We start from the raw sequence: 19,600 nt of genomic DNA on the forward strand, positions 1-19,600 counted from the left end.
GCCGCCTGTCCTGTGAAAGGCCTTCCCTGAGCGCTGGTCCCGGTCTCCTCAGTCACAGCTCTCAGCTACCCCTGACACTGTGGGACGTGGCCCATGAAACATGGTACCTACTGATGTGTCTGTGGTCTGTCTCCCTGCCACCAGGCCCCTGCAGGCCTGGGAACAAAGCAGGCTCCCAGGAGGCGCCCTGCTGGCCTGGGTTTAGTGAAGACTAGACACACAAATGCCACCGCCACTCCAAGCGCCCAGTGGCTTTAGAAACTCCTCCGTCAGCCTTTCCTGCAATTTGAGCCAAGTGTCCAAAGAGCAGACGACTGATGTGTGCTCCTGAAATAGCCTATTTAAAGACAGGGATGGTGAACAGCCCATTAACCAAAGTGGGAGGGCTAAAAATAGCCCTTTCCACAGGGAGGCACAGCTGGTACAAAAAAGGACCAGTCTGGGGCAGCACCTCGGGAGTCAAGACTCAAGCTTCTTATGGCTGCCCTTCTAACCCTTGTACTGAAAAGCCCTGCGCCCACCTGCCTTGTTCCTCTGTCCTGAGCTCCTGGAGAGAAACAGGCTCACGCCCGTGCCCACCATCACCTCCCCCACCGCCCGGAGAGGGCACGTGCCTCCACAATCCTGGCCTGGGAATGCTACCTTCCCTCCCTCAGCCTACTGCCTCTCCCGAACCTGGCGTCCCCCTCGCTCTGTGAGGTCTCCCCGTTCAGCACCTGGAGAGGCAGCACCGCATCCTTCACCTGCCTCAGCTGGGCTGAGGCCAAAGGCAACCGCCCTCCGCCCTCCGCCCGCCAGGGGTAAGAGCCGTGCCCTGCTGACCTCCCAGCATGACTGTCACTAATGCACACACAGCCCTTTGAAAAACAGGACCAGCCGACACCAGGCGGTAGCTAAGGATGAGGCCAAGGCAGGTCAGAGAGAGCATGTGACCAACAGGAAGAACTGCAACTTCTGCCTTTTCTGCCCTGTCGTAAGGACACAGGCAAAAGGAAAGAACCGCCACAGAAAACCCTGCAGATTAGAGCGCAAACTTTACTTAACTGTCGAGGAAGGCAAAGCTTCTAACAGCCAGGACTGAGGCTTCTAGTTAACTAGCCTCCAAACGTTCAGAAGGAAGTGGGTCACCCCGTTTAGAGCTGGCTGTGATGTGTAAGACCACGCACAGGTGACAGCCTGTCCTGGAGCAGCTGGCTGCTGAGCCGTGTACCTCGACCTAGAGAAGACCCAGTGTCCCCTCCGCTGGTGTGCTCCATCTGCTCTCAGACACAGGCAGATGTGGCAGGAAGTTCCCAGTCCCAGATCACACGGCCTCAGCCTGGACAAGCAGGCCTGGGGCAAATGAGGCCCCGACACCTGGTTATTCTAAGCAGTCATTACATTTGACAAACTATCCCACTGACCGCAACTCCCGGGGCCTGAGATGTGGACACAGCTCTCAGAGGTGCCAAAAGGGGCATCCTCGGTCATCTCAGGCAGCCACCTTGCACACCTGACAGAGGAGGAAGCAGGTGGCCACAGAGGTATAGAAACTCACCCAAGGCCACATGGAGTAAGACAAGTGGGGACACTGAGTGAGGTCCCTCACAGGATGCGCTTGGGGGGGGGGGGGAATCTCCGTGGTGGAGGCAGGAGGGGCAAGGTCCAACCAAACCACCCTTTGCACTTCAAAGGAGAACCTTTGCCTACAGAATGCCAGTGCTGGAGGTGGCAATAGTGCTGCCCAAAGAACTCCATCCATGCTTGTCTCCTGTGATCCTGGGAAGTCACTTCCCAGGTTGCCACTGCACCTGAAATGTGGGCGGACAGAGGACAAGCTGGTGCTGGGGCCTATTCAGGTGGAAGGTCCCTCCATCATCCCATCCCTGTAGCCTCTTAAACGCCCATTTCAGACTTAGGCAAATTACGACTGAGGCTGGTGGGAGGGCTGAGCGGGAGCCAGGCTTCTGGCTAAAGCAGAGCCATGACTCAGCTCTGAAGGAACCAGGAATCTACATCTCGCCCTGCACAGCAGGAGGAGCTGGTGCAAACCAATGAACCTGGACAGAAAGACAGGAAGGAAAAGCACCCGACCCCACTCAGGCCAACAGGTAGCCCGACTAGAGTAAGTCTGGTCACTTCATTTTGTCTACAAAATGGCTTTCACTTCTCCACGGTTGACACAGCACCCGTTCTGTTTTGGCAAGGACTAAATTCAGAACACAACTCGCTCCTTTCCAGGCAGCAAGTTGAACTCAACCTCTCTGTGCTCCTCATGTGCCCACCCTTGTCCTAAGGCCTTAAACGTGGTCAAGAGGAAAGTGGCAGGATCTGAACCCACAAGGACAGGCAGCCCACTGCCCAGTCCTTCACCTCAGCTTTACACCAGGGTTGTGAGGGCCTATGGCAGATACTCACAGAGAAGTCTCAGGCTCCTCCCAAAAGCAGTCAACACCTTATTAACAGGCATGTTGGGGGGGGGCACGAGTGCCTCTCATCCCTTCTACACTAGGCCAATTCAGTCTGTTAGAACCTGTGCCAACAGAAGCCCAAAGATTTCCGCATGGGCATGCAACTGTTCACCAACATCTCTCCTGTTCTCCTCATAGCTCAGGAGGCCAGTGGAGGAGGCTATCACCACCCAGCTTCCTGGTGGGGGGCTATGGGGGGTGAGGGATGACCAGCCTGAAAGTCGCAGAGCCAGCCGGCTGCAATGCTAGGCTGAAACCCAGTGTCCCCGACTCCTGTTTACAATCCCTTCTGATCTCTCCAAGAGCCCTACACAGGACCTATGGAGATAGGTGCCAGCTGGGCAAACCTTTCAACCCAACAGTCTTGGGATGAGGCCTCTGGGTGAGGGCTATGGTCTCAGGCTATAAGGAGAATAGAAAGAGAAAGAATGTTCTGGCCAAATGAGCACATGGAGAAGGCTGGAGCTGACTGTGGGCTCAAATCATGGCTCCACCCACTCGCCACTGAGCCTGTGTGCCAGGTTTAATCCACATCTGCAAAGAGGAACCAATTCTTTCCAGGCAGGGGAAGGAACCCCACCCACCCCCAGCCCAGATCACAACCCAGGAACAAAACAGAACATGTGGAGACTCGGGGAGTGGGCACAGCTGCACTGCAACAGCCAGCGCAGAGCAAGAGGCTGCTATCTGACTCAGCATGACTCACCCTACACTCCACAGTCCCTGTCCCTACTTAGAAAACACTGACCATGAACCAGTCTTCGACAAAGCTCCTCCCTCCCCCATATTAGGCAGTGGTCACAGGGGCTGGCCAGAAGTGTAGGATGCCGGGAGGACAGTGCACTCCCCACACAGCAATGCCACTTAAGCATCAGCCAGGCCCTGCTCAGCAGCCCCGAAAGAACAAAGACCATCTCACTACCAACAGGGAACCCCAAGATCTGTGCGTGGAAATTCTGCCCAGGGTGCTCAACCTGCCCTCTGGGGACCTGCTGTGGCAGCTTCATCTTCCTTTCCAGCTATGCCTGGCCCAATGTTTATGATTCACTGCGTTGTCATCAAAGTCAACAGGAGTCCTCAGGGAGCCTCTTTAAGGAAATTTATCTCATTTAACCCTCGAGGCAGGACATGGAACAGCTCTGGACCTGTGGGAGGCTGTGCAGTCCAAATTCATGGTTAAAATGCGGATGCCAATGTCCCCCGCATCCACACTGCAGACAGGAAAAGTGAGGCCTAGAGAGGGTCAGGCTCTAGTGCCAGTCAAGACCACGTGTAGAGTTGGGTCTGGGATCCCAAAGCCCGTGACCCTTCACTAGGCCAGTTAGAGCACCCATCTCCAGGCAAAGCATCTAGTTCTTCTCACCGTATGTCACTTTACAAGTGTGTCCCTGCCCCCATCACCTTTCCCTGAGAAGGCACTGGAGACAAATCCGAATGCCCCTGGAGGCTCACCTCCTCTGCTACTTTGGTGACTCAGCAGATTTCAAGGTGACACAACCAGAGAGCAGGCTGACTGATGCCAGTCCTGGACTCCCCTTGCTAATAAGGCACCTGCAAAACCAGGATGCTCGCCTGCTCACATAGCTCATAGGTTCTCCCTACCCCCACCCCAGAATACACACAGCGTCACAGAAGGAAGCCCGGCCCTGTGCAGGACCCCTCCTGCTGGAAATGGAACCATCCACACCACTCTACTACACGGCTATGAGGGCTGGGGACTGGGGTGCTATCCCACCCCCGTGAGATGGTCCCTCACAAACCCTGCTTTCTGCCAACACACTAACTGTGGGCTCCTGTGACCTCTCTGCCATCAGTATCTAACAGGCTTAGACTCCACTGGCTTCAAATACAAACCACCAAGTTCAACCAAAACTACATTACAGAGAAGCCCACTTACGCCAATTGTAAACTTGAACTTGAATGGTGGCCCCTCAAAGAACGCGGCGCAGTTATCATCGCTGCCGGTCACCAGCCGGTAGGGCCTGCTCTGCTTGATGTCCACGCTGTTGATGACTTTGTTGTGTCCCGTGATCTCGCCCACAGAAGAGCCACTGTCCCACAGGAAGACAGCTCCAAACCTTTACCCAATGAGAAGAGTCACAGGAAAAAAAAAAAAAAAAAAAAAATCAGTCCTGAGAAGCATTATGAGACATGGGCAGCTGAACATCCAGTGCAGCCCTGGCTCCTGACCACGCTTCACACATGCTCGTTCAGATCACACATGGAAAGCACTGTGATTTCAGCTCTATCCAGTACTGGTCAAAAGCATCAAGACCAGGTTTGTGTGGCCCAGAGCCTAGACTCCCACATGGAAGGTGCCTTAGAAAGTGCCTGCCAGAGGACCAGTGTTATGGTGTCATTCATTTCCTTACTGGGCAGAACCAGGAAATACACCACTTTCCATCCCCTACTAGAGAGGAGATGATGCCTTGCTCTTAGCTGGCATTCAATGAAATGTATTGTTTTGGTTAATATTTGCAATCAAATGAAAAAGGAATTGCTAAGACCAACAAGAACGACCTAAAACACTATGAAAGAATTGATACCTACCACATACACATTAAAAAGAGCCCAGTAAGGGAGACAGATATGTGCCTGCCAAGGTCAAGTCCTTGAAGGCAGCCGTGTACCCCACGGGGAAACCTGGGCTGTGGTATGGACCCCTCTGGTCACTAGACCCACGAGTGCACCAGCCACAAAGAGCCTACCCATCCAGTATCCACTTGCCCCACCTTCCTTAGTGAGGGGACCTGAAGTGACATACCCAGCTAGGGAAAATGTCCAGTCTCCCTTGCAGTTGGTATGGCCCTGGGCAGCTACTTGGAGGGACCCCAATACTGCTTTGTAAAAACTACATCTTTCACTTTCTCTCTTTGCTGCTTCCTGCTGCCTGGAATGTGGGTGTGATGGAAGGTGGTCTAGGAATCTAAAGACAGAGAGAAGGTACCTGGGCCCCCAGACAAACCCTGAGGGGTTCTCTCATTGTTACATGTCACTGAAGCCCACCCTGAAGGAGCCAGAGGCCCAGCACCTATGGGGACTGAACACACATTTGTCCCAGCTGGCACACTGATGTCACTGCACCCTTCCCCGCAGGGACATCCGAGGAAGAAGCAGAACAGGGGACATGGCAGAGAGGAGCTGAGGCGACAGACTCACTTCTCCCTTCCTTCACCGACCACTGCGATCCTCTTACTGTCTTCCGTCCAAGCAATGTCCTTGATCTTCCCAGCGAAAGGCTGATACTCATACTTCAAGAGGTGCTCTTTCTGCGTGGTGTCCCAGATCCGCAACTTCCCAGACACATCTGTGGACACAGTAGGGTGGCAGGTCCACAGTCACCGTGGGTACAGGGCTGGGTGGGCAGAGGGCATGCCCACGCAGCACCGCCTGGGAGCACAGGCCTCCTGCAGTTGGCCAAGTTGGCCTGGGAGGAGGGGTGTGCTGTAGGTAAACAATACCCCACCACTCACTGACCAGAGCCTGCTGCCTCCATGAGGACCGCTGCTGGGGCTGTGCCCCTCACCTGTGATCACCCGATTACAATGTCTGCACAGGCAGCAGGAAACCCAGGGACACAGGGAGGCAAATCCCAGGCCCTGGGACACAGCCTTGTTTCATGGCCATCTTTCTTTCCTTGTAGGGGATCTAAATGGCACATGGGCCTTGGGCAACTAGCTTCCTCAACACTGGGGAACTGAAGTTCTTCATCTACACAAGGTGACTACACTAGCGACACCTGCCCCTTCTTCGTGGCTGCTGCGTTACTAACAGAATCCGGGTACACAGCTGTGCAGTTCTGTGCATGCCCGATGTGCGAGGTGGCCCCCACAGGGGTTTGCAGACCCGGCTCCCTCGAAGCTCCTGGCTGCACCTCAGGCAGTCAGCAGCCTCACTCATTACAGCGCATCACAATCTCACAACTCACAGCTGAGGTGTAAGCCTTTAGTGAGACGCACAGGGTGGGTGTGGGAAGAAGTTGTACTACTACAGAACTGGGTGCCAGGCATCTGCTGCCCCTTGCCTCCCTGCCACCAGCCTGTCCCCAGGTCCCAAGCACCAACCCACACACCCTCCCAGCAAGTAAGCGAGTGCCATGTTCCCAGGATGCCAGGTCCACTTCAGCACCTAACACAAACTCTACAGCGGTTCCATGAGACGGCTTTTGTCCTGTTCAGGTGGGGCGAGGGAGGAGAGAGCCAGCGCCCTGCTCCAGGTGTGGCCCTGCCCTGGTCCTACCCTGTATGTGCCTCTGCAGGCCTCAAACACCTAAAACCATGCCGCCAAAGGGGAAACAAGAGGGACAGAGAGAGCGCTATCTCAAAGATGAAAGAGTTAAGAGTTAACAGGCATAAAGTCTCAGACTAGCCCTCAGTACACCACAGGCTCTCTTTAGTCACAACTAGTAACTAGTCCATAAATTAGCTAAGGCTCTGCAGGAGGCCCCTCACCTATGAAGAAAGCCTGGCATCCAGTCCAGCTGTGGGACAGACAGGAGACACACTGCCTTGCATGTGAATGTCACTAACTGAGGGGGCTTCCAGGGGGCTGGGTCATCTCTGGGCAAAGTCTAGAATGATGGCCTGGCATGTCATCAAGGGATGTTCCAAAGGTGGCCTGGACCTTCTTATGTCCCTTTGCTGAACTAACTGGCTGGTCGGGAAGAGAAAGGAAGCAGCAGGCCCGCAGGGTCAGGGAAGGAGCAGAGTGTGCGGAAAGGGCTCTTGTGTGCACTGGGCACACAGCAGGCTGCCCAGGGGCTGCACTGAGCCGTGGGGATACAGCCACAGCACAAGCCCCAGGCATCCCACTCCTACACAGGGTGAACCCCGCTCTCCCACTTCCCTGGGTTCTGTCAGCTCAGGCTCCATTCCAGGCAGTACAGTCCTTTCCCCACTGCCTCCCCCACCAGACCAGTGGCCTCCTCCATCAGCCCTGCTTGCTCATCAAGTTCTTTCCAGAAGCGGCAGGGGTGAATAAAACACATCAGGGCTGGAGACCAGGCCCTCAGGCCCGTCTGACTAGGGCAGCCCTGACATGGTCACCAGAGAACAATGAAGTGCCCAGGGTGCTAAGCCCAGTGCTAAGTGCTGGGGGCAGAGCAGACAAGCACCTGCCTGGGGCCTCAAGGGGGACAGAATACATGATATGCACACGTCTACACATGTGTGGATACACCACACTGCAAGGGGACAGTGACTAGAACAGGCCTCTACTCATGATGGCTCCACAGCTTGCTCTCCTCCATGCTTCTTCCTAGCAACGCTCAATATCCTTCTCTGGGCTTGGGGCTCCGACTCCAGAAAGCCTGCGCCATGCAGTAGGCGGTGCTGCTTTCTAATGGTCACCTGGGAATTATGGCCTGGGTGCCCAGGGGACTGAGCATGGGGCACAGCCAGCCAGTATCAAAGTGACCTGAGGAAGCCACCACTAGGAAGAGGGAATGGGACCTGCCCTGAAGACAGGCGGCTCCACACTAAGGAACGTGATGTGGCATCGTGGCTCCCTGAAGGCAGATACAGCCGCCTTGTTTAGGGCTGGGGCCCGGGGCCCGGGGCCCTGGCGTGGGCTTCCTCCCAAAACAGGCCTTCTGGAGGGTTCAGACATTCAGAAGATGGGAACCAGCCAGACTTACAGGGACTTAAAGATCCAGCAGAGGGCTGGCACCCCTTCTGGGAGTGAGCAGCAGGTTTCCAGAGGCCCTGAGATGCCCCCCACCACCCTACGCAGGCACAGTATGTACCAGGTAACATTAGCCAGAGAGCACAGAGCTCTCTCAGCTCCTCCTCTCTCTCTCTCTCTCTCTCTCTCTCTCTCACACACACACACACACACACACACACAATTTAATTTAGCCCAGGGCTCTCCTCTCTGCAGTTAATGTTTCCTTGTCTTCATTCTGAGCAAAGGACCACTGCGCTGCGATGTAACTGTGATCTCCACCCAAAAACACCTGCTCCTGTGGGCAGCTAGGGCAGCCCAACTCTCCCCGGTTCCTGCATTCAATGAGGGCGTTTTTAAGAAAGTATCAAGCTGGCCCCTCACCTGTGTGGATTATTCTCACTGACTCTGCATTAGCATCTGAGGCGACCGACTACTGTGTGGTTGAACACCCTGCTGGGGACAGAGGACAGGGCAGGCCTGGGGACTTGGGACAGGGCAGGCCTGGGCTTGCCGGTGATTCAGCAGCTGGGCTCTCGGCTCAAGGCACCAGGGTGGGGAAGCTATGCCAAGCAGGCAGTGGGGGCCTCCCAACCACATTTCTCTCCTGAGAAGACACACTTTTAAAAGGCACCAGGGCCAAATCTTGGGGTTTTAATAAATGCCATTTTGCTGGCAAGCAAGGCCAGAATAAAAAAAACTCACACAACTAAAATAAATCACAGGATATAAATCAGAGCAAGTTTTACAAATGGAGTTGGAGTAGGTCAAAACACAGAAATCATTAAGTGCCCACTACATGCCAGACTCCAGGCCAGGCCTCCACATACAACCCTGGCCGATAGTACTGCCCTCAGCCAGCACGCCTGTCACCCTGGGGCCTCCCAGTTTGGATGATACACTTGTTGTCACGTGCCTACTAGGCAAAAGCCCTCCTTGGTATTTTTCATGCATCGCCACACTGGACCCTTCCCAAACCGACCTGGTAGGTACTAGCAGCCCGTTTACAGAAGGGAAAACTCAGGCCCAGAAAGGTAAGTTACTCAAGGAAGGCTGCACAGTCAAGGAGGGGTTGTCCCTTCAGGAACAGGTCCATGCAGAGCGCACCATGCCCAGAGTGGGGGCAATGCATGCAAAGCAGTTACTAGTGTGCATGAATCCTGGCCCTTCCCTACTGGTCGGTTAGTTCCTTCAGCAATTTCGTTCTGTCGCTCTCTGGGGATGCAGAGGCCCACACCAGCTCATCCACTTGGCTCTCCCTGGGGCCTGAGATGGGCTGGGCACAGGAATGACAGACAATAAACACTCTGCCTTGTGTGTGAATGGATGGGATGTGGGGTTAGGGTAAGTCACTGTAACTTCTGTGCCTCCCTTTCTCATCTGTAAATGGTAAAAGATCTACCTCAAAAGATTAGGTGAATAAAGACAGCATCCTAGAAGGGAAAGGTGTGTGCCCAGCCGCCCACTGAGCCACAGAGCCCGGCCGGAGAGCAAAGGGTCAGACCAAGAATGAGATGAACGCTGACAGAGGCTGAGGCCGGCATTGTGCTAGGTACCAGGAAAGAGTAGCAGATAAAGGTGACACAAGACAAAGCTGTGATTCAGAAACACACACACACACACACACTCACACACAGGCTCCAGTAATCATGATACAGCCACCACAAAGGCCTCTGGCCAACCTCCCAAGAATATTTCTGCTGAACTTGGAGGTTGAAACCAGCTGGCAGGCTGCAAACTAAAAAGTAATGGAATGGGGCTTTTCAGTGGCTTATACTTTTTTTGTCAGCCCCAAGAGACTAATCACACTGGTTCCACCTGCCACCCCCATGTCTCGTCACCCCCCCCCCCCCGACCTCCCAAGGGCTGCCTTGGGCACACCACATGCACACAGTACCTCCAGAGGCGATGTAGAATCCGCTGGGCGCGTACTTGGCCACCACCACTTGATGGGCATGCTCCGTGTAGATGTCAGCAAGGGCTGGGTTCTGCAGGGAGGAGAGCCGAGTGAACATAAGGTACGTAGGAGCAGTCAAACTACTTTCCGCTCTCCCAATGGATGGACTGGGGGGAGGCAGGGCGGGGAATGTCACACCCACAAAGCTTAAGTCAAAAGCATCATAAAGAAAATCCCAGAAGTATACCCACCTGCCTACATACCTACTACCTTCCCCTCTCTGGATATAGAATTCTAGGTCATTGTAACACTTCTTTTGTCTACGGTTATAGGAGTCAAAGTAATTTTCTCTCCTACGTATTTGTGAAATATACACATGAAATAGAAGTTTCATTAAAAAAATCTGATCCTAATTTTTTTCCTATTTGTGCAAGCTGCAGCTGTATTCTTCAAGTCAGAGCTAGTCTCCCATGCTCATAGCCAGCCCTGTCCCCGCTGCCACACAGAGTAGGGGAACATTGGACCCAAAACAGAGCCTCTGGCTTTGAGGCATGAGAATAGAGTGGGGCACGTAGCTGGGAGCCTCTCGTCAAAACCCTTGAGTGGGAAACTCAGATTTCCACCCCCTTTCATAGCACAGACCAAAGGCTGGCTGGACTCTGCAGCAGGAACAGGGAGAGCACCTGGGACTGGGAGCATCTTTACTGCTCAACAGTAAAGTCTTAACATATTTCCTGAAAGTAGATGACACATGCACACCCAGGAGGCTGCGGAAAACCTGGAACACGCTGAGATGCTCTCAATCTGTGGCCACAGCCGCGCTTGCTTTCAGGAGGGAATAAAGACTTAGCCATTGAATCCCTGGTACCCGCTGTCAGCTTTCTATGAACCAAGTGCTCTGTGAAAAGAGGCAGCTTCCCACAGACCAGGCTGTGGACACAGGTTCCAGAGGGCTTTCCAGAAGCGGCTGCTGCAGGTGCAACTAACCTGACCCCCAACTGCCCCCCCACCTGGTAGCCTCCCTTCGCCTCATCTCCTTGCAAGATCAAAGTCCTGTACTCTGCTCAGCCTCCAAGCTACAGGATCCCTGCACACCCCACCCCCATCCCACCAGACAGAGGCCGGAGAACACCCTAAATTCTAGTCCTGTCAACCACCAGCCATCTGCCAATCCTGTAAACGCTGTAAGTCTCTGTAAACGCTATTCCCTTGACCAGCAACACCTCTCCCTGGCTGCTAACATTATGCATCAGAGCTAAGTGAAGAGCCACCTCCTCCATGAAGCCTCCTGACAGCCTGTCCTCAATCCTGTGCTTCTAAAGCTTTCCACACATACCGGAGGCAGCTATGACACACACTACGGTCCCTCACCACCATGCGCATTTATCTCTTTAGCCACCACAGCAGTCGGCAAATAACAGGTGCTCAATAAACGCTTTTTAAAGGTTTCATAGCCCTCTTTCACCCCTAAGACTCAACACTTACTATGTGATGAAGCAGGAACTTAATATATGTGGCCCATAAATTAACTCATGTTGGAATAAACATTTGCTAATGAAATCAGAAGATAGCAGATATCCAAAAAAGATCCTAAGAATGGTGGAAAGCAAATGAAAAGGCACTTGGCCTCACACTAGTCCTCTGGGAAGCGCAAATCGAAACCACAATGAGATACCACTATGTACCTACTGGAACCAATAAAATTAAAAGACCAGCTTCACCAAATGTTACCAAGCATGCGGGGGGCGGGACAGTGGAATGTTCATGTATTTCTGGTGGGAATTTAAAACAGAGAAGAGCTGGGCTGGTTATTTTTAGTTAAACACAGGCTTACCATACAAACCACCAGCCATCTACTCCCAGGCATCTACTCAAGAGAAAGAAACACACACATCCACAAAAAGTCATGGGCATGAACGATCAGAGCCTCATCCATAACAGCCGGAAACTAGAAACCATCTGAAGTCTCCCAACAGGAGGTGGAGAAACAACTGATCCGTGTACGCAGCCAAGAGGAACAGCCACCAACACTCCCAACAACAGGACAATCCCAAACACACTCACGGCTCCTTTCATAAGGAATTCTAGAAAAGGAGACTGTGGTGATAGGAAGCAGCCTGGTTCTTGCTAGGGGCTGGGGGTGAAGGGAGCCCACTTACTGAAAGGGGGGGGAAAGAGGTTTTGGGGAATGACTGGAATGTCCTATATTATGATTATGGACTATGAAGATGGTCACAGGACTATGCATAGTTGACAAAACTCAAGTTGTACACACTTAAAATGGAGGGATGTTTCTTGCATCTAAATTACCCCTCAATAAAACTAAGATGCCTGGTACCCATTAAATGTCTGCCTATTCCAACCCACCCAGGCCCAGATGAGCCCTCACACTCTCACGCCCTGACACTGACAAGTCCCTACACAAAGAAGCCACAAAGGTATATGCACAGGCCACCACCACCTTGTTCAGGTGTCCATTCCTAGGCCTACCAAGGTCTTATACCCAAGAAAGCCACCGGAGGGCAACTACCACCCACACCGGCACTCACAGCCTGGTGCCTTGGTCACCTCCCTGCACTGCCTTTTAAAGGGTGGGCTCTGCAGGGGCCTCCCAGGAGGAATGGATGACCCTGGGAAGAGGTTCTGTCCTAAGAATTCCTTCCCCTAAATGGGCAGGGTATCCGCAAGCACAGGGCGTGTGAAACTCGCAAGGTTGTCCCTGCCAGGCTCAGCACCGGAATCCTGGGCTGGAAGAGGCATCACTCTTCCAAATACCACTGGGCCAGGAGTCACCAGGCTGAACATGACTGCCATTCAGCCCAGCCCCCACCCCCCCTTGCTCCACACACAGGGAAGCCGGATACCAAAGGCAGAAATGGCACCTTCCCTGTCCCCAATGTGTCTCGCCACAGATCAGGTTAATTCCATATCAACGGGGTCCAGATGGCACCAGTACTTGGACCCAGCACCCAGTTCCAAGCCTCCCGGGGGCAGCACCTCTCCCCACCCCTCCTCCGTCTCCTGCTGTCTCTGGGAACAAAAGCAGGATTTGGGGTGAGTAGCTGATTTGGGGGAAGGGCTCTGAACTACAGAAAATGAGTCAGGGATTTAAGAAAGCCAAATCTGGGAGCACCAAGGAGCACTTCTGCTGTAGGGGTGCCCCTCCCCGCTCCTCAGGGGACCTCCAGAACTGCGCTGCAGTGTGTCCACCTGAGGGCTGCAGAGGCTGGGGCCCCCTTCCTCCAGGACTTCCTTCCTGTGCCACTACAGGCAGCAGCAGCTCTCAGTCAAGAGGGCAGACTCCAGGCAGGGGAAGCCTTGGCACTAGAGGCCCTGCGGGTGCCCCTGAGATGTGGGCAGAGGCTGACAAAGCCACTAAAACCTCCTGTTGCCTTGCTTGCTTCCCCACACCTGCCCCACTCCCCAGCCCTGCCCAGTCTTCTAACAGCTCCCAAACCCACCTCTTCTTTTCAGCCCGATCAGATTCCATCTAGATCTTTCCATCCCCTCTGGGAACACGATGGTATCTTTTGAACAGATCTCTAATGTAGTCTTTGGGTCCCAACTACAATCACCTCATTCCCTCCTTGGAATCCTTCCTTCAGGAGCTGCAGGGCCTGACCCCATGGCCTCCACTTTTTCCAGATGCTCCGAGGCCCCTTCATGCCCAGGGCCCACCTCAGGGCTGGAACAGGAGCTGCCCTGGCCTCACACCCCATCCCACAAGGTGTCCCCCCCCTGAACTAGGGGCCCAGCTCAGGGCCTGCCTGACGCTCAGTCACTTCCCTAAAAGCCTGGACTAGAGGCACGACAGGAAGACACTGTGTGAGAGCAGTCGTGATGAGTCTCAGGACCATGGGCTGCCCTATCACCCATCTGCAAGAGCAAGGTGAGGGCGCTCCCACTGAGCTGTTGGAGGACAGTTTCAGGGCCCAGCCCTCAGAGCCTGCCCTTGCCTCCCACCTGTGCAGAGGGCCCTCCCAGGAGCAGCACACTGAACAAATTCTGCCACCACCTTTGCAAGCCCCACCCTGCCAGAGGAATGGCAACATGTATCACAGAAGGGAGAGTTACTTACATGTGCTGCATCCCAGGCAGTGTCTACCTGAGCCACCCCTGTGCCCCCAAAGTCCTTTCACTTCCTCAGTCTGGGTGCTGAGGCTGGAATCAGAGGTCACCACAGCATTTTACAGGTCAGGTCAAGTGATGGCCCAGGTCACAGGGCATGGCAGCTTTTCCCTCGGCTCCTGGCCCAAGAGAACCCGATGGGCACACCAGGAGGTGGGAAGGCCTATGGGCCATGCGCTGCTGAAGCTGTCTGACATGACACAGCCTACAGCCCAGGAGGGGTGTCTGCACTTCTGCAGCTGCTGAAGGTCCCCCGGATCTGCCAGAGACAGCCGGGAGCCCCCGAGACTGACTAGGCAAGGTGAGCGTGACAGTCCAGGAGGGCTGCATTTCCAGAGCCCTGGCTTTCTAAACATTCCATGCAGCACAGAAGGGAGAATTACTTAAATACACTGCAGTCATTGCTAGCTGGACCCACATGTTAACAATCTGGGCCCTCTGTCCAAGCATGACTAAGGCCAAGTTCAAATTACTGCCAAGTACCTGGCTCTAAAGAAGCCACACACAAACCTTTCTTCCAGACCCCAGGTCTGAACCCAGAGACTAAGCCCCTACATACTACCTCAAAGGACAGCAAGATGCGCCAAGTATGGTCCATTCGTTCCCTAAAGACCTCCTCACACCTAGTCTGGGTTGGCACTGGGGACCTGGTGAGCACTGCCCTGCTCAACCTTCCGGGCTCCCTATCACCCAGAGCAACATAGCCCTAACCTATGATCCAAAGACCATTTCCCATTTCACCCCCTTCTCTCCTCCATCAAATCACTATGTCATTGTGACATTTTTCCTTTATGTCCTTGGTTTGGAATGCCTTCCCTCCTATCCAATTCCCAATGAGATCTAAATATCTTTTAACACCCAGGCAAAGGCCACCTCCTCCAAGCAGTAATCTCTCCCACCCCTGAAAGCCTTTTCCTTTCTGCCTCCCAGCTCAGCCTCTTCCCAATGAAGCAAACCAAGCCTTAGAACAGGAACCTGGAGGGCCTCCTGCATGACCCTGGGCATGCCAGTAGCCCACTGGACACAAGACACTGCCACCTCCCTTTCTTCCTTCCCATCTCTCTGCCTGCCCAGGAACTTCTGAGTCACAACTAAAGACTAGGGGTGGCTGCGCTGGTTCAAATCCCAGCATCTCCTGGACTCCAGAGCCCTTGCCTCTAAAAAGACAGTAGTATTAACAGGAAGATTGTGAAGACGAAGGCAGACCATGCACCATCATAGCCCAGGTAACCTTCTAGGGGTGCTTGCTAATTAACTCAGTTACATCGCATACCAACCCTGTGAAAACATCAGTCTCACAGATATGGAAACAGAACTGAATGAGACAAGTGTACTAAGTGCTTGGCCACTGCCGGGCACAAAATGTGCCCATTGAAAAACAGCTCAGATGTCAGAGGTGGTGCTCAAGCCTGTGTGCTGGACTGGTCAGTCAGTGCTCCCAGAGAACAGGACAGGTCTAGAGTGTGCATGACATTCACATTCAGTCTATGGTGGAGTGACAGCCTTTTCTGGGTAAGGCCCTGGAAAGCAAAGGTAAGCCACAAGCCAGGTGAGCAATGCTCAAAACCCAAGTCTAAGGGCTGCACCACCACAAAGCTGGGCGTGTACACCATTGAGACTTCACAAGTAAAAAGGGCCCTTTCTACTCCACTAGATACCAGTAGCACAAAAATGCCCGCAGACATTGCCAAATATCCATTGGGGGGGGGGCGGGCAGGGACAGACTGCCTCTGAGAACCACTGATTTCAATCTTGGGCACTGAGGCCATGGGCAGGGGGCTGAATGTATGGGGGAAACATTAGGAATCAAGGACTGGCTGTACCAGCTGACAAGCACTTGCTCAGCGGGTGTGTAATCCGTGAGCAGCTTCCTAACTGGTCACCCTGTTTCAAGTCTCAGATACAGAAGCAGATTGGATAATTGGCTGCATAACTTTTCAGTGGTTCCGGTGCCCTCTGGACCAGTGCTGGGTTCTATAGGAGGGCTGCCTGACACCCACCACCAGAGCCCTGCATAGCTGTCCTGCCTATCCATGTGTTCCCCTCACACCCAGTGCTCCAGCCACAATTCTCTCCAGGCCCCGAACATTCTGAACCTTCTCGCCACCCACACGATTCCTGACTGGCACCACTGACCCTCTGGGTGTCTTCCCTGAGCCTGCAGGTGCTTGGAGCCTCCTGTGGTGAGTGGCCTGTGAAAGGCGCCTCTGCTTCCTCCGTGTCAGTCAGAACTCGAGTTCCTGAGAGTTCGTTTTCCCTACGAGACTGAGCACTGAGGACAGGCTCTTAGAGCCTTTGTATGGAGTGTTATGTGTGATCTGAAGCTGGGTGGCGAGGCCCTATCAGCCACAGTGCGGGAGAGCAAAGGACCAACTTGGTCTAATGTAACCAGTCCAGTGCAGTGCTGAGAGCAAGCTGGAGGAGCCAGGGTGCAAGCAGGGAGCTCAGCCTAGGTTGTTTCTGTTTCTGCAATCCAGGGGACACGACGGTGGCTTGGATGACGGTGGAAGCAGAGAAGTAGTGAAAACTTGTCAGACTCTGAAATTACTTGAATGTAGTGACAACAGGATTCCATGAGGAATTAAACATGGTGTGGAAGGGAAGGGGGGAATCAAGTCTAAGGTTTGAGGCCTGAACAGCTGGAGAACTGCATTGCTGTACTGGGGGAAGGACACGGGGGGAACACAAATGTGGTTCAGGCATGTAAAGGGAGAGATGCCAATCAGACATTCCACAGTCTGGTCCCCACCTCTCTTTCCCATCTTTTCTCTACACCATGAGCCTGTACTCTTAACTGGCCACCTTCCATCCTGGTCCCTGCATGTGGATGGGGATTCTTTGTCTTTTTCACAGGAGTACTCTGCCCTAATAACAATCGTACCACCTTTACGGGACAGCCAACAGCCCACCAATCAAACAAGAGCCCACGTGCCCAATTTACACCCAGAATATGGGCAGGCACAGCAGCATCCCATGCTGTCCCAGCCCTGCAGAAACTTACGGATGGGAAGTGAGAGCAAAGGCATCCTCAAGGGAGAATGGTACACTCAGGGGTAGTGGTAAAAATAAAGACCTTCAGAAGAAAGAGCAGCATGGGTTTCCCAAGTCAGGGGATGCCTCCTGCAATGGGGGTGCTTGTCCGTGGCGGTGAACAGCTTCTGCATTGGGACCAGCTCCAGTTTGTGGCCTCCTTCACCTTACTGAGCCAGACGCCGTTTCAGAGCAATGGGCCCTTTGTGGGGTTGAAAGAGGTGCTGCAGTATAGGAACTGTTCACCATACCAGACACAGTGGGTACTTCACGTGAGGTCCGCATCTGGGGGTGAATGCAGAGGCCAAGACACACGTGTGCCCAGTCAGGGGCAAACTCAAGGGGTCCATGGTCTGCATTCCTGAGATGCTTTCATCCACTTTATTTGCCAAACTATGAGTATTTATTTAGGACCATCTCAACTTTTCTCAGAGTTTCAGGCCCTCCCTCTGGAGATCTCTGGATGATTATGATCTAAGCCCTTGGCAATGCTTCCCCCAGTTCTGAGGAGACCAGATCAGCTTTCTAGGAATCTGTGAAACTAGCAGAGTAGCTGTTAGCACCTTCAAAGCATATTCACAACCACCCACCCCCTCTCTTGAGGTGCCCAGTAATCCTGGGCAGAAATTGCCAAAAGGAGCTCCGTTTTGCAGCAGAGAAACAGCAGTGGCCAGCTTCCCCAGAGACGGGCGCAGAGGCAGGAGCACCTCTGACCCCATGGAGATCTTTCCTTTTACAGACAAGAAAGCTGAGGCTCACAGAGCCCTTCATTCCCTTAGCCAGTTGTGAGGTTCTTGAAGGCAAGCACATCTGATCAGTGACAATCCCAACCCATGGAGCATAATCATTCACAACGATGTGAATTTAAGTTGAAACCCCTGGGAAGTATTGCCAAGCAAAATCATCCACCTACATACTGTTTAAAAGGCCCAAGCCCAGCTCAGGAGCACCCCACCCCCACCCCAAATGGTCCTGCTGGCACTTCTAGCTTCCATCCTCCATTGTCATTCAAGCCGAGTCAGGGAGAAGAAGGATTTCAGTGTGCAATCCTGGGTCATTTCAATAATCACAGAGTAGCAGCAGGAATTTGCAAGGACTTCCCCAGGAATCGGCTCTGAAAGCATTCTCAGCCTGGGGACAGGATGCCAGCCTGTGCCAGTGACTCATGGGAATTAACCGCTTTCTGATTTTGCACTGGGGCTCAGGTTCGTAGAGGGAAGATGACGCTGGAATGCAGAGGCCTGGGTCTGAGCAGGAGCTCAGCCACACTGGGAGACCCTGGGTGTTAATAATGATTAAACGTAAGTGCCATTTACCAAGTGCTGGGTGTGTGCCAGACATGCTGGGCTGGAGGGAGGCCTCATCTCACTCAGTGGGCAGGGCAGCCAGGGGAAGTGGGGGGAGCCTCATCTCATCATCTCCATTTTACAGATGAGGAAACAGGGGCTCAGAGAGACCCAAGTCACCAACCACCCCAGGGTCAGGCAGCAGACATTCGCCTGTGCGTTCCCCCAAGTCCGGAGCCCTTATACTTATGGACTGAACCAATCTGAGCCTCAGTTTCCCCATGAAAAAAAGAGAACCACCGCTAGATAAACTTGAAGCAGTCTTTCTGGGCTTCTGAGGTGTGGTCCCAAAGCTGAGGGGGCGTGGTGTCTTCTTCCTCCCAGGCCCCTGGGCCGGAGATGAACGGGGAGGAAGGGGAAGCAGAATTCACCCGAGCGCAGCGCTGCGCGGGGGACGGGACCCGCGCCTGGCGGGGGGCAGGGGGTACTCACATCGATGTTCCTTAGGATGACGCATTTTCCATTAGTGTAAAGGAAATTATTGCCCTTGGGGTCGCCGCCGATGATTTTGGAGACGCCCCTCTCCACCTGGGGGAGGCTGGCGAACACCTTCTCTGCGGAGACACAAACGCAGCGGCGCAGGTCAGCGGGGCCCGCCCCGGCCCCCGGCCCGGCCGAGCGCGGAGGGGAGGAGAGCGGGGGCTCAGGGCCGGTCTCCGCCGGTCACCTGTTGCCTCCACCGGGAGGGGCGGCCGCCACTTTGAAGGAGCGCAGGGGACCGCGCGACTTCCTGGTCCACAGTCCCCGCCAGCCCTTCGGGGGCGCAGGGGGCTCCACAGGGCCCGGCCCGCCGCTCCAACTTTGGGGGGGCGTCCCCGGGCCGGGGTGGCCCCCCAGGGCGGCAGGGCGCTCGCCGGCCTGCGCCCGCACCCCTCCCCCGCGCCCGGGGACCCGCGGAGCCGCCCACGCCCCGGCGGCGGCCGAGGGGGCCCGGGGCGAGGGCGCCCACCCCGGGGGACACCGGGCCACGGCACTTACTGATCTCGTACGGCATCCTCGCCCACTTGTTACCGCGCCGCGCTCGCCGAGACCCTCGGGGGCCGCCCGCGCCGCGAATCAGACCTGGCCGAGGCCGAGCCGGGGAAAAG

The 19,600-nt window shown here is 54.4% G+C and overlaps 1 protein-coding gene across 1 annotated transcript in view; it reads right to left on the bottom strand.

Annotated features, from left to right (window-relative positions):
• The window catches only part of WDR1 (WD repeat domain 1), a 33,593-nt gene extending 13,993 nt beyond the window's left edge, over positions 1–19,600 (bottom strand). Inside the window, exons 1-5 of the mRNA XM_081132842.1 lie at positions 19,491–19,600; positions 18,945–19,066; positions 10,009–10,099; positions 5,610–5,757; positions 4,348–4,528 (exon numbers count right to left, since the gene is read on the bottom strand). Coding sequence (XP_080988968.1) covers positions 4,348–4,528; positions 5,610–5,757; positions 10,009–10,099; positions 18,945–19,066; positions 19,491–19,506 — 558 coding nt within the window. The 5' untranslated portion in view covers positions 19,507–19,600. The remainder of the gene's footprint in view (positions 1–4,347; positions 4,529–5,609; positions 5,758–10,008; positions 10,100–18,944; positions 19,067–19,490) is intronic.

This window comes from Miniopterus schreibersii, assembly GCF_964146895.1.
Source record: "Miniopterus schreibersii genome assembly, chromosome: 1".
Lineage (NCBI taxonomy): Eukaryota > Metazoa > Chordata > Mammalia > Chiroptera > Miniopteridae > Miniopterus > Miniopterus schreibersii.